The 20,957-nt window shown below is 42.9% G+C and overlaps 1 protein-coding gene across 2 annotated transcripts in view; it reads left to right on the top strand.

The window, feature by feature from the left end:
* Positions 1-6,582: 6,582 nt before the first annotated feature.
* caln1 (calneuron 1) overlaps positions 6,583-20,957 on the top strand; it is a gene marked incomplete at both ends in the record, with an annotated part of 61,145 nt that continues 46,770 nt past the window's right edge. The window contains 2 exons of one of the 2 annotated variants that reach the window (XM_080731400.1): positions 6,583-6,707; positions 16,288-16,409. In XM_080731400.1, the coding sequence (XP_080587526.1) occupies positions 6,583-6,707; positions 16,288-16,409 (247 nt within the window). The remainder of the gene's footprint in view (positions 6,708-16,287; positions 16,410-20,957) is intronic. The other variant, XM_080731401.1, reaches the window with a different exon arrangement.

Below are 20,957 nucleotides of genomic sequence, written 5' to 3'. Positions count from 1 at the left end.
ATCAGACATGGAACCCAATGATGTTAGGACATGCAACTTCTGTCCTCTCGCTAGGTCTAGGATAGTTACAGTATATGTTCAGTAGGCTACAAGAAGTAAGTATGTGTCGATGGTGTACATTACTACATTATCTACCAGTATGCCCCAATTGTGAGAAGCGACCTCGCCCTAAAGGGCAAGGTTGCGCTGAAACAACAGAGACTGACACAATATGTCCATATGGACATTCCCAGATATGGGCTTAATATTGATGACATCAGGGGTCTCAGCACACGTTTGGTTCTACTCCAACTTTCGCACACAGATAGTTCAAGCTCAGATTTGCGTTCTTGCTATGTTCCCCAGCATGAACTTACTTACATATTGTACAATTAATATAAAAAAAACTCCATTATTCAGGTACATTTTAGCCACCTTTTTTGCCACAAGGCCCACCCAAAGACCCCACCGTGTCACACGAGACTGACGTCATAGAAGGTCCGCAGAGACACAGCTGATGTCAGGGACAGAATGGCCCAAACAGGGAGATATGCACGTGCAGTAGGCGGTTACTGGTCCTACGGTCAGGAATCCATAGACCCCACCATGTCACACATGTCCAAGGTCATAGAGGGTCTGGAGAGACTGGCAGCCCAAACAGGAACATATCGTCGTTGTCGGGTGGAAACCTCGTATCTCCAAGTTTCAAATTTGTACGTTCTTTCGCAAAGTAAAGGCCTGCTTCATCATACAAGGCTGTGACACAAAAGTAGTGAAAACAGCAGATCTACAAGCACACAACGCCTCGCGGTGCGAGGCGTTGTGTGCTTGTAGACCGGCTGTTTTCACTAGTTTAAATCATTTTTAAAATGATAAATGCAAAACGAACGGTTTTGGACATACAAGGTTTTCATCGGACAACGACGATATGCACGTGTTTCATACACCTTTCCTGACCTGCAAAATGGATGTTGACCACAAAGACAACCTTCTCAACCTTCTCAGCCACTGTATACACTCCTCTGAACAACAACAACATCCGAGAAATCAACAACAGCTGCTTGACTGACTTCCCTGGAGATGAGCTTCCCCTTCACCTTTATTAGATGACAGTTCCCTATCAGATTAGATTTCTCTGTTACCATCAATAAGGGTCAGGGCCAAGAGAATGAACGAGTTGGCATCCCACGATTTTGCAACCCATTTTTCACCCAGTGCAAATTATCTAATGTAATCCTAGGCGCTACACTCCCTCTGCCAACCTGGGGAGAGCAACGGACTGACCTCATCATTCCTCCTATGCATGAGTAGTCCAAGCCGCTTCTTTTCACTTGATAGGGGGTAGTTTCCCTGGCTGGATGTAGCGTGTGGAAGGAACACATTATTCCAATCAGTTCCTTTCCCCTCCATCAGGTGCCCCAGCTGGCCAGGGGGAGGCATTATAGAGACCAGGATTACTGCATGTTTTTGTGATGGTACATTTTTACCCTTGGTGACACGGGGAGAACATGCAAACTCCACACAGGAAGGCCCTTTTGCCAAACCCACCTAGGGTATGGGTACTGATGACACAGAGGAGAGAACACGCCCCCAGCGCCCACAGCGTCCCCAGCGGGAATCGAACCCAGGACCTGTGAGGCGACAGTGCTACGACTGCGCCACCGTGCCCCCCTCATGGCCAACTCTACACAGCCCTCTCCAGGGGAAAGAGGGCCAGCTACGTCAAAGTATTTGTTGAAGATAATGATGAGGGAATTGACAACATTATACCGAACTCCTCTAATTACATATACCTGATCATTCAAGCAATATATTTTCCGACAGTTCCACACAGAAGTTCACAGTCTCCTTTGAAACAGAGTGCCTCTGCTTGATTGACTGATTGATTGATTTAAGTATTTATTAGAAGTTTTGCATAGGAAAAGGTTCAGTTCACAAGGTCAGCTAAAAGGAAACTCAGGTAAGGCAAGGCTTATTTCCATTGAGATACTTCTCTTTAACTCTTATAACATTGAATGACAGACGGATAGAACACAGTACTATGCACTACGCAATAATATTTATCAGAAACAGTGCAAAATAAAAGTTATTTACAATATGAGGGTCAGGGGGAGGGTAGTCTCGCGAGGCCAGACTGTTGCCTCCGTGATTTGGGCAAATGCTCCCGGCATACAGTCTGGCAAACGGAAATAGAAACCATGAGTGCGAGATAAAGCGGATGTGACGCAACCGCTCCCTTGGTGCAGTAACAATAACATGTCCTACTGGAAGCGTTAAGTCTCCTTTCAATATTTCTGGGGGCGTTATTTCGTCTTTCTCTGGTGTTATTGGTGTTACCTCCATGATTCAAATGTTTTCTTATACACCCATAACAAGAATAGGCCGCTCGAATGACTTTGTCTGAGCTATTGTGTTTCTGTTATGTTTCCAATGGGACAACAGTTCAGTGCAGCAGCGGCTACTTCCGATACTCGCCGTTCGGGAGCTGCCGTTCCAGACTATAGCATTCGGAGATTGTGGAATATTGTCTGGCTACACGAGACTAGGGGGAGGGTAAGGTTAGGCTAGGTTTGTTGTTACCAGTTTCGAGCGGCTGCTGCCTGTAAGTGTTTTTTCAGGGTGGTTTTAAAGGATGCAAGGGATTGGCATTCCTTTAAGGCCTTCGGTAGGGTGTTCCACATTTTTAGTTTTATAGCAGGAGAACAAATTGATCCTTTGTTTGAGCTGCATCTGGGTTGAACATGAACTGTGGCTCTGCCTCTGGTGTTGTTGTTGTGGACATCCTTGACGTTTTTAAAGTATTTTGTCAGGTACATGGGTATCTTAGTGGTGTAGTAGCCTATATCTTGTACACCAGGCCCATTGCAAGATGCTGTACTCTGTCATCTACTCTGAGCCACGCTTGACTGGTGACTATAGCGGTGAGGTGAGTCTGAAAAGGAAGGTTAAGCAGGACCCTAGTTTTTGTTTTGGTCTGTTTGGAGCTTTGTTTTTGTATGTTTCTCTGACAGTGTGCAAGGACTGACAGATACAAATCTCCATATATGGCCATATCATTTGAATCACTGCTGCAACATAGTTGTGAGCGCCCACGAAGCTGTGAGCGCCCACGAACCGGATGCCATCTCTAGACGTGAGCTGTCCGAAGGGCCCCAAACTTCTAGTTATATTAATATGGGCATAAAAGGGACAAGGACGGAATTCATTTTCAAGTGTGACTCACGTCATGGTTGTTTAAGGTGGCCAAAATTGTCTGACATTATAGATGTGAGATGTCTGACTGACGTCACATGAGACTGACACAATATGTCCATATATCGGGCTGAGCCGTGACGCACGCACATGATCTGCAGGTTTTCATACTAAATGCGACCTATGGTCGCAATAAGACTCTTGCTGCAGACTTTCGGTTGAATCCTATCAAAGTCTTCCTCCTCTGCCTCCCAACATGATCCTCAAGACAGAAAACATGCAAAGCAAAATGGATTACCCACTTTCTGCACCGATCAGAGGGCTGGTTGCACTCGGTGTGTGTGTGTGTGTGTGTGTGTGTGTGTGTGTGTGCGCGCGCGCGCGCATGCGTGTGTGTGTGTATACACACATACAAGAGGCTTTCAAAGGTTCACCAAATTAGCTGATTGTCTCATCTACAGTATGCGTTAGGAATTATTCCACAGTTTTGTTTTGTTTTTTTTTTTTCTATAGAAGTGCAATTCCTTTCACAATTCCTTTCTATAGAAGTGCAATTCCTTTCACAATTCCTTTCACTAAATAATTTGGCAGCCCCCTGTTGTAACTCTGAGCCTGAGGACCCCCTCGGGGCCCATGAAGTTGTTTCATGACACAGACAAGACATGTCACATGGGGACACTAGGCTTAAATGTGTTAGGCTACCACTTTCACATCAATGGGTGTTTAATTAGATTAGCCAAAATGTTTAAAAGGCATAAAAGGGACACATGGGTCTGGGTATACAGACCCACATCATCATGCAGCAGGGAAGTCATATTTTTGTTTTTTGATAAAAGTTCAATCATCACCCCCAATTTCAATTGGGGGAAATATCGCTCTTTCGAACGACCATTATTTCGACAAAGGTGCGTCGGCTATACAGTAGGTAGACCTACTAGGTAGTTTCACATTCAAGTTGCATTGTCTTGCGTTTGTAAAACATTCAGGTTTTGCGATTGAATGCAGGCTAGAAGATTCTATAAATTGCGCAGACAAATAGCCTAGACATGGCTATGTATGTCCAACATTGGGAAATAACGCAATCTGGAATTGAATGCATGGCTGTATAGGCCTATTGATGGAATATTCGTGGATCTATTTCAACTCAAGGCTGCCTACTTTCCCTCCAATTGAAATGCATGGAGCAAATTTCGCGCAGAATCCAACATCAAAGTAGCCAATGGCTGTTCGGCTACCCGATTGCGTATTGATTAAAGAGGTATTCTTGTTGGCAATGGGACGTTCACACCTGACCTGTAGGCTATTTGACAATGGCTATCTTGCTTGAAATAAATGGCCAGGCTTGAGTGGGAAATACATTTTCGATCGACTATAACTGTTCCTGACTATTGAGTTAGACTGGCTATTTCAGAACAAAATCAAAATTGCAAGAGTTTGAGGGAAAGTAGCCTGCAACTCGATTGGCGGGGTTGGCTATATTTCCATTACGCGTGGACTTCACGACAGGAAAAGACGACCAACTGACGCGTAATGGAAAGTAATTACTTATCGCTGCAAAAAATACAAGGATAATTGGTTGGAAAAGGAGCCTACATTGCATTGCTCAGGTGTCTTGACGAGGCGAAGATAGACGATCTAAACTGGATTCTAATGCGAGCGTATTGATCACTATTTGATTCCGAAGACTAGCCTACTGTAGGTAAGTTGGGAACAACGGAATCCTTTGAAATTGTATGTGCATGTTTTATTTATTTGATAAGTCTACAGCTAACATGTTAGGCTATAAATCACACAAGTGTTTTTATGCAGATTATGCTATACACCTGCTGTTCATTTCGATCGGATAGACTGGGTGATGGAAAGAGTGAATACTTGCAGGTTGCACAAATAGGCTGGGTTGTTGGTTTTGTAGTCTATTACTATTACTTATTGAAATAATTTAAATTTACAATTTTAACCATAGTTGCCAAATGAGCTGTTTCAGAGTGGGGTCCTGGGACCCCCAGGGGTCAATGAGGGAGTTCCAGGGGGTCCCCAGACCCCAGCTGAATGAGTTAGGAACCAAGGACCCTTAGGTATAACCCAGAGAGTGTACAGAATTTGGTTCCATTAGTACACACTCAGAGTTAAATTAACATTTATTTTACAATAAAAATTGGGATCTCAGAGATAGAAATGCCATTAAATGGGGGTCTGTAGCCTTATGTCCATAGCCAATGCATGTCAATTTGGGGGTTCTTGAAATTAAAAAGGTTGCATGGGATGATGGGAATAATCACTGTTTAGAGCCGTAAAAATCGTCTCATATGGGGGTCCCTGGCATATCCTTTCAAATGGGGGTCCTTGACATGAAAACGTCTGGGAGCCTCTGCTACATGACCTCAGATTCACATAAATCAGCATGCTGTTGTTGTGAATTCTCAATTTCTCATACATAGATAGTAGCAGCCTGCTTGATTAGCTCCCATAGCCTATCGATTCAACTAATGATGGATGCAGTTTCCACCTTGCCCTGGCTGGCCTGTGTCTCACATCGATGGTAATGACCACATAAACATTTAAAGAAGCGCCGCCCTTGGAGATCGGTGTTGTGCTTTGCTTCATAATGTGAAGGAATTCTTCACACGTCTAAAAACTCAGTCGCTGAGGCTGCTGAGCATTATCCAAATTCCAAGGCTGCTCTTGCGCCACGCGGTGGCGCCTTGTTTTACGCACGGCACGTCCTCTCCTGTCGCACACGGAGGTGTGCTGCTTTCTGCACTGTTAAATGTCTCAGAGCGTCCCACCTACGTGACTTGTAAATAATTGTTGCACTAAAGCGCCGAAGCAACCACTTTCACTGGGCTGTAGCAGCAAACTCCCTCTCCCTCTCCCTCTCCCTCTCTCTTTCTCTCCCATTGTCCTGACTCCTCGCTCCTCCAAGCACAGCCACAGGCAGGCAGGACTTCATTTGGACTCACTAATGAGCCCTCCACTCCATCTCCCCATGTGGAGGAATGTTTGCACTAGTAGGGACTAGGCAGTGAGAGAGAGAGAGAGAGAGAGAGAGAGAGAGAGAGAGAGAGAGGGAGAGAGAGAGAGAGAGAGAGGGGGGGGGGAGAGAGAGGTAGGGAGGAGAAGAGTAGAGTGTGAAGCAGAGAGTCAGAGTGTGAAAGGGAGGCACTCATTTACCTGCTGCTCACACCGCTCAAATATTAACAGCAGCTTTCCGGGAACTGATGCTGCTGCTTTGGGAGAAGCCCAAATTCTGGTGGCAGTCAGGCTCAGCGGTCTGGGGACAGACAGTCTGCTGCCATCGCTGCACCTAAGGAGCCTGCCACTCCTGCCGGCTAAATGGAGGAGGTCACAGAGCCTGATCCTCCTCAGACTGAGGAACCGGTCAGCCTCCGGGCTGCACAGAGGCAGTCAGAGATGAACGGAGCTCTGCCAGGCACCCCCTGCCAGAGGGATGGGAGCCTGGATGTAGTGGAGAGTCCCGTGAGAGAGCCTGTTGTGCTGCATTATCCCACTGAGTACAGTCAGCAGCACCAGTATGGGTAAGAAACAACACAGGAGGGAGTCTCTTGTTGCAGGAAGCAAACATCTCGCAATGTGTGCAGCACGCTGGCACTTGGAGATGCTCTCCTTTGTCCTTTCAGTTTGTGAAGCATTTGGGCTTGCTTTTAGTGATGTTGTTTGTCTTTGTTTAACCAGTCCAATTGCTTTTTTAATACTTTGCTTTCCTCTTTGTCTGGAGCATGATGCAAGTTCACAGACCTTTATGCTCATTAGCCTTTACCACAAGTGTGTCAAAATGACAGGACTTCATTTAACACTGATTTGATTTTGATGATGTTGGAGTTATTAGCCCTATATTATTTTTCCACCTCAGCTTTAATTCGTTACAGTAGATGGCTCAGTTTTAATGAACTCAACAATTGTGCTTTCCATGTTGCACAATGGGTTGCAACTATGGATTATTTTCTTTGCAATTATTCTATAGATTAAGTTTTCGAATGAATCGAATAATCGAGAAGTGTCCAATGTAGTTATTATTTAGTCACAAACTCTTGTTCATTCAATATTTATGAATGTAATTATTTTCACTACATTTATTTGACACACTTGTATGACGAAGTAGGACATTTATTTAAAATAAATACATACCAATTTGAAATGTGGAGATACAAGGTGTCAGCCCGACAGCGACGATATTGAGGTTTCACAACCTGCTAATGGTACAAATATAATCTGCTTGCTCCCTTGCCATGTACCCACACTGGCATACAGTAGTTGTTATACTGCAGGGCCTGATGTGAGAAATTGCCATCTGGCCTCCCTGTCATGGAGACGGCTATGAATAAAGCTATGCTTGTTGAGTCAGATCAATTAGTCATTCCTTGCCTCAGGACACTGGTTCGGTTCTTTGTGGGATGCCTTATTTTAGCAGTAGAAGTAGGAGTTTTCAAAGTTACTATGAAAACCTCCACCGTCTGTCTGTCTGTCTGTCTGTCTGTCTGTCTGTCTGTCTGTCTGTCTGTCTGCCTCTCTGTCTGTCTGTCCCTCCGTCACATCACACTTTGGACCCTACTAGGGCTGACCCAAAAAATTCGAATATTCGAAGCTTCGTTCGAAGGCACGGTATTCGAATTTGAAAAATAAATTCGAATAATCGGCCGCGGCCGTTTGTCCTTTGGGGGGGCCGCGTGCCTTAGCTTGCATGCGCCTCGCTCCACTCTAGCGTGATAGCGTCACCCCCTTCTCACACACGTGTTAACATTAATAACAAGCCAACAGCAACGAGAGCATGCATGAAGCCATCAGAATGGTCGATGATGAAGGGAAAAAAAAGAAAAGACAGCGCGCTGTCACATATACACCGACATGCGTTTGGCACCGAAATGTGTGACACCAATGTAACATCACCCAATGCAACTATGCGATGCAGTCACACATTTCGTTACCAAACCATTGTCGGTGTAACATGATCCATGCATGCGTTTGCTGTCTTCCACTCGCTGACAGACACACAACTCAACGCAAGGAAACAAACAACGAAAATTGGATTTTACAAAACGGACCCCGTCAGCGACGATCCCGTTTTAAAGAGGAAAAAAGAGCTTAAAACCCAACTTGCTAGGGTTACGTTGTCGTGGTGTTGATGAAGTTTATATCGGATCTGCTGCAAGCTCAATAGTCGCGCCCGCATAGAGTAGGCTACGTTGTCTGAGCCTGACCATCAGCTTTCGGTTGATGAGTGTGGAACTTTAATTCAGACACACTGCAGTGCAATTATTTACTATAAAATCTACTATTACATTAGCGTGTACAACACCTTGGGACTTGGGAGTTAATCTGTTTGTTATATAGGGCTCGAGTCGCGCTGCAGTGTTTGCTGTTGCAGCCGCGCTTTGTTACATTACTGACGTGATGTGATTATGTCAATCCTACTTGTCCTGCAAAAACACCTTTCTTTAATGTAGAAAACATTCGTATCTTCTTCTTCCTCGTTGTATTGTTGTACTATTTAATGAAAATAAGGAGCATTATTATGAGGAAAAAACTGGTGTGTTTTCCCTTTTAAAATTGTGTAAATCGCGCATTTTTAAACACATTTCCTTAACGGTTATCACTTATGTAACCGATAAACTTTTGCTCCCTACCACCCCCCCCCCCCCCCCCCCCTCCCCTCCATGCCAAACTTTTCACACACACTCCTTGGCTGGTAAACCACAACCTCCAGCCCTGATTTCTCACATGGCCCTCTTATAGCGCCACCATGAGCCCGATTTTTGCAAAACACATTTTTGGACACTGCTCCTATAGATTTTGCCCTAAAATCACAGTATCTCTATCTGTCCCATTTCCCATATTAGTCCAGTTCAATATGTCCAAACATGAAAGGTTCGTTCAAATTTTCGGGGTATTATGAAAATTATATATTTTTGTAAACTTCAGAGTATAACAAATCAGAAAATCCATGATTCCATTTGCAGAATCCCAAGGGGAATTTTTGACAGCTGCTGAAAGTTTGTGTCTCATTCACTTACTATACACTATACTATGAAGGAAAAAAACACCCCCAAAAAATCTGCTTTAAGTAGCATGTGAGGGGTTTTTAATGATTCTGAATCCAATGCAAGCATTTGTTTTGCAAAAAAACATTCCTTGGGCTAAAAACGGCCGACAACTATGGTTTAGTGATGAGTTGTCACTTTTCACAGTTTCATGGGGGCTGTTTTTAGCCCAAGGAATGTTTTTCATGCAAAACAAATGCTTGCAATGATTATCATTTAGGTGTCCTAATCAGTTTTTTTTTCAGATATATGTTCACATGACCTTTCAATTGCACCACAACAATTGTGAGCCTCCACTCTTTTTCACATATTGTACTAAACTTTAAAGACATAATACTAAATTAACCAAAACACACTGACACTTTTAACTTTCTGTATAGACACAAATCCTTTAGTAACTAAAGGACATGTGTCTATATACCGGTATATAGAAAGTTAAAAGTGTCAGTATTTGAAATCCCATATCACTATAAAGGGTTTATTTTTCTTTATGGCACAAGGGTAATAACCTTTAAGTCTTCTCTATGCTACAAGAGAAGGTTGCGTTGTTCAGTAGTCATCAAGCACCTACTGTGGACATCTCAGCAGCAGAGCTCTTTAAATGTTTAATTTGCCTATAAATTGGAATGTACAATGCAGAGGGGCAGTGGTTTTCCCTTGTCTGTATTAAGTCTAGCTATCTGAGTATGCAGTGAAATGAGACTGATGAGAACAGTAAGACTCCCTAATCGGGAGATAAGCGAACAGGCAACAGTGAAATGAGAATGATGAGATCAGACAAAGTGCAGTTGGGAAGACAGTTGAAATACATTTGGATGAAATACGCTGGTTCAGGGTAGGTCAAGGTGGAAATGTAAGGGAAAAAATAATAAAACTATGAGCATGTTCTGCACCGTAACCAGGAGGATGTGGTGCACAATGCACCTGAAGCATGCAACCGTGGGTGGACCGCTGTTGCAGCCTTGAGAAGTATATTAAGTCAACAAAGTTGAAAAGAAGACCAAAGCAGGAGATTACAAAGCAAAAGCAAAGTAAGGCAAGTGTGGCCTTGCTTTACTTTAGTTTGATATTAATGGTCTGACATTTAGACAAGTGTGGTTGTGCCTTTTTACTTTAGTTTGATATTAATACATTTATCTTACATCTAAAACTGTGCTCTATATGGTGCTGTAATGGCGCTCTCTCTCTCTCTCTCTCTCTCTCTCTCTCTCTCTCTCTCTCTCTCTCTCTCTCTCTCTCTCTCTCTCTCTCTCTCCCTCTCTCTCTCTCTCTCTCTCATTGTGTGTCTTTCCGTTTGTAATGTATTTGGGTCCCAGTGGAAATATTGCGGGAGCAGACGGTACTTAAACTTTGCTGTGGGCAGGAGCAGGCGGTCAGAAATAAACCGGTGAGAATGGTCCTGTGGAAAACAGTCCCGTGCAGCAGGGCTCTAGTGTTGTTCTTGTATGAACAGGCTCAGGGCAATGGGGGAACCGGGGAAGGGCTATGATTAAGAATGGTTATTGTTGTTTCCTTGTGTCAATTATACTTGTACAGGGCCAGACTGGGAACACAAATCAGCCTGGGAATTTAACTGACAGCACAGCAGCCCCCATATCTGTCCACATTGACATAAAAATAATGAAGTAGTTAGAGCAGGGGTGTCGAACTCATCTTGGGGTGAGGGCCGCATTGGATGAAAGGCGACTTGATGAGGGCCGAACCAGTCGCGGATCGGATGGCATGCACACTCGCGCACATGTTCGCTCTGTTTTTCTTCCTTTCGTCTCAGCCACTGCTGTAGCTAGCAGTATAGCAGTATATCATTTTACAAATTGTGTTCATTATTAAGTAAAATAGCTACTTTCATTATTGGTATTACAGTTGCAGTTAGGTACGAGAGATGCTATTTGTTTAAAGGAGTAGTTCATCCCCAAATTGACTTTTTTTTCTTTGATTACTCACGCCATGGAGAATTGAGTTCAATAATATATTTTTATTTTATTTGTCGCATTACTAAGACAAAAATGTGATAATAGTACACTTCCCCCCATTGATTCCGGATGGGGACCCAAATGCATTTGGGTCCCCATCCGGAAACAATAGGCATGCATTTATTGTAATCAAATTTATGTTTTAGGAATGAGTCTACATTGGCTCCATGGCATTTTGGGGGTGAACTACTCCTTTAACCCTATGTTTGACATCCCTGAGTTAGAGCATGCAGGAAAAGCTAATCAGTCAGTCTATGAAAGAAATGCAAACTAAAGGGACCAGCATGAAAGGGACGTGTGTGTGTGTGTGTGTGTGTGTGTGTGTGTGTGTGTGTGTGTGTGTGTGTGTGTGTGTGTGTGTGTGCGTGTGTGTGTGTGTGTGTGTGTGTGTGTGTGTTTGTTTTGAAATTCATTTTGGGGTGGTCCCCAGATGACAGTAAAGTGACAATTTAGTAATCAAAAGTAATCAACAAACTATAAAAACTGGTCAAACATTGGCCAAATTGTCAAATAATAATAATAAAAAAAAAAAAAACAATATGATTAATATAGTGATCTACAAGCTGCATGTTGCAAGGCGTAGTGAGCTACTGAGCTTGTAGATCGGCTATTTTCACTATATTTATCTGTGGAACCGAGTCAAACTAAATGTAACGTCTCTGCTACAATTCCAGACAGACAGACAGACAGACAGAGAGAAAGGGGCAAATGCAGGATTTTCTGTCCCTGCCTCCAGGCGGAGATAAAGTTTCCCTCTCTGATGAATATCCATAAACACGGCAAGGCTCTCCCACATGATCTGTTAAGTATTCTGTCATTGGCCAGAATGGGTATTTGCTTTTGATAAACTTGTTTACAAAAAAGCTCTGACTGAACTGTATACACACTTACCCCTGAGGATAAACTTAAGGATAGTGTATATGTATAATGTATATTGGTTATCAATAGTTTGTGTGGAATTCAGCAGTGTTGCTGTTGAACGGAAAATAAATCCTTTCGCTTATTACAATAATGTTCCGGGAGTATGGAAACCGAAATAGAGAAATGCTTAAAGGGACTGGACAAGACTCCCCAAATCACTTTAAATATTGAATGAATTAGGAAATGAAAAAACTTACATTACTTAGACATTATGTATGAAAACATCTGGGGGGATTACTGGCAATTAGCACCCAATAGTGCTTAGGGTGACCACATTTTGAACCCCAAAAAAGAGGAGACTCAGCCTGGCTTCTTACAAAAGATACTTAAGATATGAAAACATTACTCAAAGGCCCCAGTTCAAATATGATTATTTTGGGGGGTCCGGCCTGAAAAGTTAGGTAACCCTTGCTCTATAACAATTTAGGCCTAATAGAATATAATATAAACAATAGAACAAATTATACTCAAAAACATGCTAATTTAACATAAAGAAAAAGACAGGTAGCCTATTTGTATTTGTTGTTAAGGTGAGTGAAAGTGCCACAGCCTCTCAGTTACATCATGTGCAGTACTGCCTACCTTAGCATAAACACCACTGCAGCAGCTTCTACGATGGTTGTGTTGGGATTGGGAAATACTGATAATCTACGACGCTCAGAACATACTGGAATTTAGATTTGTTTTATGCCTTTATTGATAGGACAGTTACTGTAGAGTAGACTGACGGAAAATGGGGAGTGACACGCAGCAAAGGTCATCAGGATCGGGACTCGAACGTTCGACACACTGTCACTGGGCATCAGAGCCTATGTGGTATGCGCCCGGACCGCTAGCTCAGCGGGTGCCCCAGACTGGAATGTCTGATTGACCAGAGAGCACCTGGCAGGCCAGCACTCCATGAACCCGTGAACATGTATAATAAATACATACACAAAAACCCAGATATGTTAACCACTTTAACCCTCCTCTATACTTAGTAAAACGGACCTGAGTTGGTCTGCTCTTGTTTCCTTCCACACCAAAAACTCTTCGCCAGAAGTGGCTTCGTGAGCTTGTAGATCTGTTATTTCCGGCAAATGTTCCCCCCAGAAGAGGGGGTGCTCCAAGTGGTTAAGGCTCCCCGGACAGATTTCTTTGGGCCCAAAATATGTCAGGGTAAAAGAGGACCTTTCCAGTCTACAACATCATTCATCTGTGATGTACAGTGTCTACTGTATGATGTATGACTACATATTTTACATTAATTTCCATTATAAAAGCAAAATTGTTTAATATTTCAAGATACTTTTTTGAGGTTGTTCCTTGACAAACAAACAAACGTGCGTGTGCGCACACACGCACACACACACAAGCACACTCCCACTCTCCTAGATGGTTTTCCCCATCAAAAAGAGGAGAATACAAAGGCAGGTGGTTCTCCAGGTGAAAAAAATACATAAATAAACACCAGAAAACTAGCTAGGTAAACAAATTTGGCAAAGGGCGATACCTCGCAGTATAGACCATATTCACTGGTTTGAATATTGCATTGAAAAACCGGTGTGGCATTTAAAACTAACTTAATGGCAAGATGTCCAGCGTTGAAATGTTCTTAGTGAAGATCTTAGCACCTTGCAATAACAACAATGCTGAAGAGATAAGGAGAGGGTAACTGTTCTTAATGGTGATGTCGTACGGGCCCTGGTAGTTGATGCAGGGACGAAGCGCCCTGTCCTCCTTTTTCACAAAGCTATAGCCCCAGCAAGTTAGATGGATGAATAATGATAGCAGCAAGCAATGACTCAAATTACCTTTCCTCCAGGTGAAATGTGTAGTACTGGAAGCAAGTCACAGTCATAGGGTCGGTTGAGGGGGCAGGGAGATAGCACAAGCCTTATTAAAAGAGTCATGGGACAGTAAGGGACTGTGGAGCAGACAGTATGGACAAAGTTTGAGAGAAGATCAAAGCAGGAGATTACAAATCCAAAGCAAGGCGAGGGCTGTGCATATGCATCTATTATTCTTTAATAACCTGAGGAGCCGTGAGCCAGCCCATTGTGTTGCTGTCCGTGGTGCTATAATTCTCTCTCTCTCTCTCTCTCTCTCTCTCTCTCTCTCTCTCTCTCTCTCTCTCTCTCTCTCTCTCTGTGTCCCTCTGTTTCACTCTCTCTCTCTCTTTGCGTGCGTGTGTGTGTGTGTGTGTGTGTGTGTGTGTGTGTGTGTGTGTGTGTGTGTGTGTGTGTGTGTGTGTGTTTTCACCTTTCCATCCATTTTAGTGTTTATTTGTTTAACTTGAAATTGAGCATATCCCTCCTCAGATAGATAGTTGGGCTACGCTAGCCTACAACAGAGAGCAGCTGCAGTCGCTTTACAGAACATGATGATAAAAACAACTTAATTGGGAAAAAGACTAGTTAAAAAGCTTAAAATCTATAAATTAAAGGTAGAACAGAGGGAGGTTGGAATTTATGTAGGGAATGCGGGTCTGAAGAGGTGTGTATCCTACTGAGGCCAGTGAGGAGCCCCACCAGGAGGACGTAGGGCCTTCGTTCTACTACTCCCGCCCAACACTCCCTCCGTCCCAGCCCGTAGGAATACATGCAATGACCAATATCCCTGCCCGGCTTCCCTCCCCTGAACATGGGCCAATTGTGTTCGCATAGACTCCCGACAAAGTCGGATGCACCACAACCTCCGTGGTGGTGGGAAGGGCAGGCTTCCCACGGTCATGAAATTCCTGGAAATATTTTTAAATTAGAAAAATATTTTTCCAGTACTGGAAAAGTTTTGGAATTGATCAAGGGTCCTGGAAGGTCCTGGAAAATAAATAATAGCATTCTTCACGAATGAGTCCATAAAGTTGTCTTCTAACACCTCTGAATTACTTCCAACCGAACTCCTCTGGGAAACTTTGTGGGAGCCAATCAACGTTGAGAATTACTTCCAACCCAACTTTTTCCGTCCGTCTTTCAGCAGCGGACAGCTGCCCGCGTTCCCCAGTGCTGACGCTATGTCTGGAAACGTTGTGGGAGCCAATCAAAGTTGAGAAGACCTGGTGTGGAAAAACTAGACTGGCCAATATGAGCTTGTGGGATGTCTAAAATGGGATTTGTGGGTATGGTGAATCCATTCTAAATATTAGTTAAGAATAATTCCCTGGACAGATCCAGATTCATGCATCCATCACTTTACATCACGTTATTTTTTGTTGAGTGGTACAGTATATTTAGATTATTGAGGTTCCTATAAAGTCATATGGGAAGTGGTATAATTTGGCCTTAACTTTGAATGGTGATCTAAGAGTCTATGTCCATGTTTGTGATAAACACCAGAACAACAGAAACAACAGAAATGCATCTATTACCGTGGTGCAGACATCCCCTTACCAAGTACATACTGATTATCCGTTTCTTGTTCCCCACACTAATGGGATGGATTCAGCACTCCCACAACAAGCCCCTAGTTAGACTTGCCACAATCTCATATTGGCCAATCCATATTTGTAAGTAAGTTTCCCAGAGCAGAAGCATCGGCGCTGGGCAACGCGGGCAGCTGACCGCAGAGTTGAGCCATTTGCCCGCTGCTGAAAGACGGACCAAAAAGGTTGTGTTGGAAGTAATTCTCAATTTGTTTGGCTCCCACAAAGTTTCCCAGAGGAGTTTGGTTGGAAGTAATCGAGTCTTTGATTGAAATGCCACCTAAATTGTGAGTGAAATATGAGTCTTTCAGATCGGCTCTGGTATCTTGCATGCATCCCACCATTTCCATTTCCAGGCTCGCTCTTTGTAAACAACCAAATGGAATGGATTACGGGTGGTCTGAGGCCCCGTAATTCACGGTAGCAATTTTACGGATATCGCCAAACCATGTAATGAGTAATGTACATGATGATACTTGTTTTAAAGTATTTGTTGAGATGTGTATTGAATCTGTATTGTCATGATATCTTGTTTTTAATTCTGGATTTCTGAATCTCCAAATTTACTAGGTACTATAGTACCAGGTACTAATGAATAAAACTTTGATCTCCCTTCTCTGTTTCTGTTTCTGTTTGTAACACGCATACAGGTCTATTTTGGTTACATTTGTACTAATGAAAACCTAAGATATTTCTTTATAGTTCTTCAGTGCCACTGCCATCACTAAATGCCTCTCTCTCTTCTCTGTTCCTTTGTGTTCCATAGGGAGAAGATGCCGTTCCACCATGTAACGGCAGGCCTGCTTTACAAGCAGAACTACCTGAGTCAGTCAATGTCTGACACTGACAGTGAGGTGTTGGCCAGCATCTCAGTTGAGGAGCTAGATGGTGAGACTCCCTGGACTGGGGCAATGTGACTTATTTTATTTTATTATTATTATTATTATTATATTGTGATTGATTGATTGATTGATTGATTGATTGATTGATTGATTGAAGAATGTATTAGAAGTTTGCAATAGCAAAAAGTACAGTTTCATGACAGCACAAATCACTAGTACAAGGTCAACTAAAAGGAGATCCTAGTAAGCTTTATGGCTTATTTACACAGGAACCACTTTATGTATCTCATATCACATTGAAATACAGACAGATAGAACAGAGTACTTTGCAAAGGATAACATCAATTACAGTACAAAAGCAGAAAAATGGGGGGGGGGGGGGGGGGCTTAGTCTATTTACAAGTCACGAGTAGCAGCCGAAGCAGAAGGAGGCTAGGGATTTGCACTCCTTTAAGGCCTGCGGAAGGGCGTTCCACTTGTTGGTAGTATAGCTGGAGAACGAATTGAAGCCTTTTTTAGTGTAAATCTAGTTTGAACATGATTAGTGGAGCTGCCTCTGGTGTTGTGATTGTGGACATCCTTGACCTTTAGAAAGTAGTTTGTCAGGTACATGGGTATCTTGGAGGTGTAGTGTATCTTGTACACCAGGCCCATTGCAAGATGCTGTACTCTGTCAGCTACTTTGAACCACCCCATGCTTATGTGGTGATAAGGTGGGCCCGAGGAGGAAGACCAAGCACGACCCTAATCAGTTTTTTTCTGGGCTGTTTGGAGCTTTAACTTTAAGGCAATTGGGGCATCGCGATACCATACGAGGATTGCGTAATCAATGAGGGGCCCAATTAGAGCATCACCTAGAGTCTTTCGTGTTTTAATATTGATCAGCAGGGCAACCCTCTGCACGAAACGAATTTGTTGGTTGACTTTTTTAATTACCATGGTAGTAATTTTTTCACCGGATAGGTTAGCCTCCAAGATGCAACCCAGTGATATGTGATATGACACAGTGATGACACAGTGATGTTTTATTGCAATTCACTACACATAGTGTACAGTGACTGGCAAACATTTGTCTTGGTGCCACAGTGCACACTAAATTACAAATGTGTGAAAGCGCTATCTCCCAGGGCCACAAAGTTCCATATCATGTATTACTTTGTAAGAGAGGTGTTTCAGACAGTGGTGTGTTCTAGGTTTTTTCAGAGGTATACAATAATCATTCCCTGCACGACATGCACATGGTCATAGAGATACGCTAGCAAGTTTTCAATGGATAAAATGCTTAGCAGAGGACTATCCTCTTCTTTTTTTTTTCTTAAACCCAAAAAAAAAACATTCTGCACATCATACTACGTATATAGCGCAACACGGTAGAACACATCACTGGTTTCAGTCTAGTAGTAACTGCTAGAAATCATTTAAATGTCTTCTCATTATATATACAAAAATAAAAACCTTATCAAACACGTAATACAATGGCTTACTATTTCACAAATAATCTCTGGTTCTGAAGTATGAAAAATCAGTTTGGAGTGTAGTATGCAGAAACACTTCAGAAACACTGTTGGTACCAGGTAATTACAAATATCATAGGTTTGTTAGCTCTTTCATAGTCTCGCGTGGCCAGACGGTTGCCTCCGCGATTTGGTCAAATGCTCCCAGCATACAGTCTGGCAAAGCAGAAAGATAAAAATGAGTGCGAGATGAAAGCGGAAGTAAATCCCCCCGTCACTTCCGTTTCAGTCTCACATCGCACACATTTATCATTATATAAATAAAAATCATATAAGTATGTTTAGCTTGCTGCTTAGCAGAAATGGCATTTTAAAATATATTTTCTTGAACGGTAATGCCCGTTTCCATTACTCGCCGTTCGGGAGCTGCTGTTCCAGACTCTATATAGCATTCAGAGATTGTGGAATAGTTGTCTGGCTACGCGAGACTAGCTCTTTCAGAACACACAGGTCAATATGGTAGCCTGGTATTTCCATCCCGGTTGCGTGAATTCACAATATCATGTGTCATCTGCAGACCGGGTCTGGCCCCAAGCACTGGGTTGGCGTTTTGCAGGAACCAGGAAGTGGAAGAGCCCATCAGCGTCTGCACTCAGGGCCCTGTGATTGACAGATGTTGATTGGCGCTTCCACTTTTTGGCTTCAATAAGATACTATCAGTGGTACTTATAAATAATACATGGTACTGCAAAAACACTCTGCAAACAAGCTGCGTCCTCATCTTCTGAGCCAACAAACATTTAGGCCTTCCAAGTAGAGTTATGTGTTATTCTTAACAGTAGTAGAGTCATTTGCTTTGTGCTGGCTTCATCTTTTTGTTTTGTTTTGTCATGAGCCCATTGCTGATGCTGTGTTTATGAGCCCTTTGTATTAGCCTGTGTCTGAGAGTAATCACCTCAGCCCGTACAACACGAGGCAGATCGATAAAGTCTATTGGAGTCAGCAGTGGTAGTGTCACAGAGAGAGAGAGAGAGAGGGGTGAATGAACTAGAGGCACCCAGACTTAAATATATTATTATTATATTATATTAATCCACCAATGCCATATTAAGCCGCCACTAGGCAAATTGGCTGCAGCGTGCACCGTAATAGCTAGCTGCTCTATCAGCGTTGTTTGAGTTTTAATATGCATGGAGAGATTGGCACAGCATTTCTCATATGATTCCACAGAGGATTGATATGCTATGGTAAAATAAATGTGAAACCTGAGCAGGGGAAATGAAAGACCAACCAGTGCTTCCCCCAACTCCGTCAAAGGACAGAACTTCCCTTGTGCATGGCAAGCACAACAATATCATGAAACCACTACTGTGTTTACATTATATCCCTAAAGTGTCTATTCCAAAACAATTGCAAGATACGAATTAAGCAGATTGTATAGATCTTCTTTCATCTTATAACAGTTAATGGTCCATTTTTGTACTCTAATACAGCTACACATAATGGTCTCCACAATGGTCCAAAATGATGAACACCAAACCAAATGGACCCGTGAAATCCGAGAAAACTAAACCCTAATGGGACCTGTGAAATTCCTTCATCCGATTTGTTCGGACTTCGGAGATATTACAGAACTGACCCAGACAGTTGGATATGGATATGTCAAACCTAATAATTACAGTTGCTATAATGTTCTACAAGTAGATGCCAGTTATAGGCTACGCTACTCATTGGCGGCTTACAATAAGAGACAATTACATAAAATTGCATGTTGTCACTTGTCACAAGTGCCAACCAATAGAACAGAAGTGCAGCGCTTTGACCACACTTGGCAACCATTTTGCTTGTTGTGAGCCAACACTCAAACCCAAGTCAAATGAACTACACACTGGCAAACCAGCACTTTGTCGGCACTACCCACAGCCCCGCAAATTACATGGGAAATGCATGAGTCTGACCGATGAGCATTCTTTTCAGATGCGCTGACTACGACATGTCTGAAGCAGTTGTCTGACTGGAGATTTACGCTGTCTCGAGTTACCAGGCACGTGCACACATAGACATCAAAGGGGGCTTGAGCCCCTGCCCTTTTACCCATCGGTAAAAAGTGCCCTCTCCAGACCATGAATGCAGTTTTCATTATGGTGAAAGAAACGCAAATGCCGTCTTTCCATGCCATACATGAAGGCAGCGTTCAAGAGAATTGCCTTGTCCAAACTCTTCTGAACTTGAATGCGGCATCTCATGTTGAAAGAATTGCCCTCACTGTGTAGAAATCCATGCCGTGTATTGCCTTTTTTATGCTTAGTTTGTGGTATCAAGTACTGAAAATAGCCAACCTCCAAGCGGAGGTCTGCTATTTTCAATATTTCCACCAAAAGGCCATTTTAGAAATGTCAGCCCCTGCCAATCTAACATTCTCTGCACGTCCTTGCAAGTTACTGTACTCAGCCAGCTGGCTGCCTGGCACGCATGCGTAGCTCAGCTTTTTTACCGTGTATATTTCACAGCAGTAATCTGATCCTAGGTCAGCCTAATCAAAATGCAGCACTTCATACTTTTCACTCCTTAGTGCTGAGTATGGGTCTTCTTATTATTTTACACAATACATAATTATAAACAATCCTGGGAAACCGAGGTCATAGAATCGGGTCCTATGCCGGACCATAAGAAACCATGTACGGGTCTCTGGCATTGTCGCATATTTTCAGTTCAGGTAACCCTGTGAAGACTTCTACTCTTGCCTATAGTGCACATTCAACAATTCTGCCTCACACTATTTACAGAGGCAGACAGACAGTAAACTGTATTTGTGCAGAGCTATTAAGAAGCTATACAGTATACCGTATAGATATAGTGAGCTGAGCTGTCACATGGCTGACAGTGTGGGATCAGTCAATTAGTGCACTTTGTTAAACCTTACCTGAAACAGGCAATTGTTACCTATGTACAAGAGTCTTACGTAATGCATGGATAATGCCAAGTATACATCTTTCCAATGAGAAGCACTCAAGTACAGTAGTTGTATCTTTCTGTAGTCTGCCATTGATCAGAGAGAAGCGTAAGAGTAGCAATGGGGCGGTAATTTATCAGTGCAAGGCACAATGCTGGCAAGGTTTTGGTCCTTAAGGAGTTGTTGC

This window comes from Nannobrachium achirus (genome assembly GCF_963921795.1).
Source record: "Nannobrachium achirus genome assembly, chromosome: 8".
Classification (NCBI taxonomy): Eukaryota; Metazoa; Chordata; class Actinopteri; order Myctophiformes; family Myctophidae; genus Nannobrachium; species Nannobrachium achirus.
Note: the sequence above shows the minus strand (reverse complement) of the source record. Positions and strands in the feature narration are given on the sequence as shown.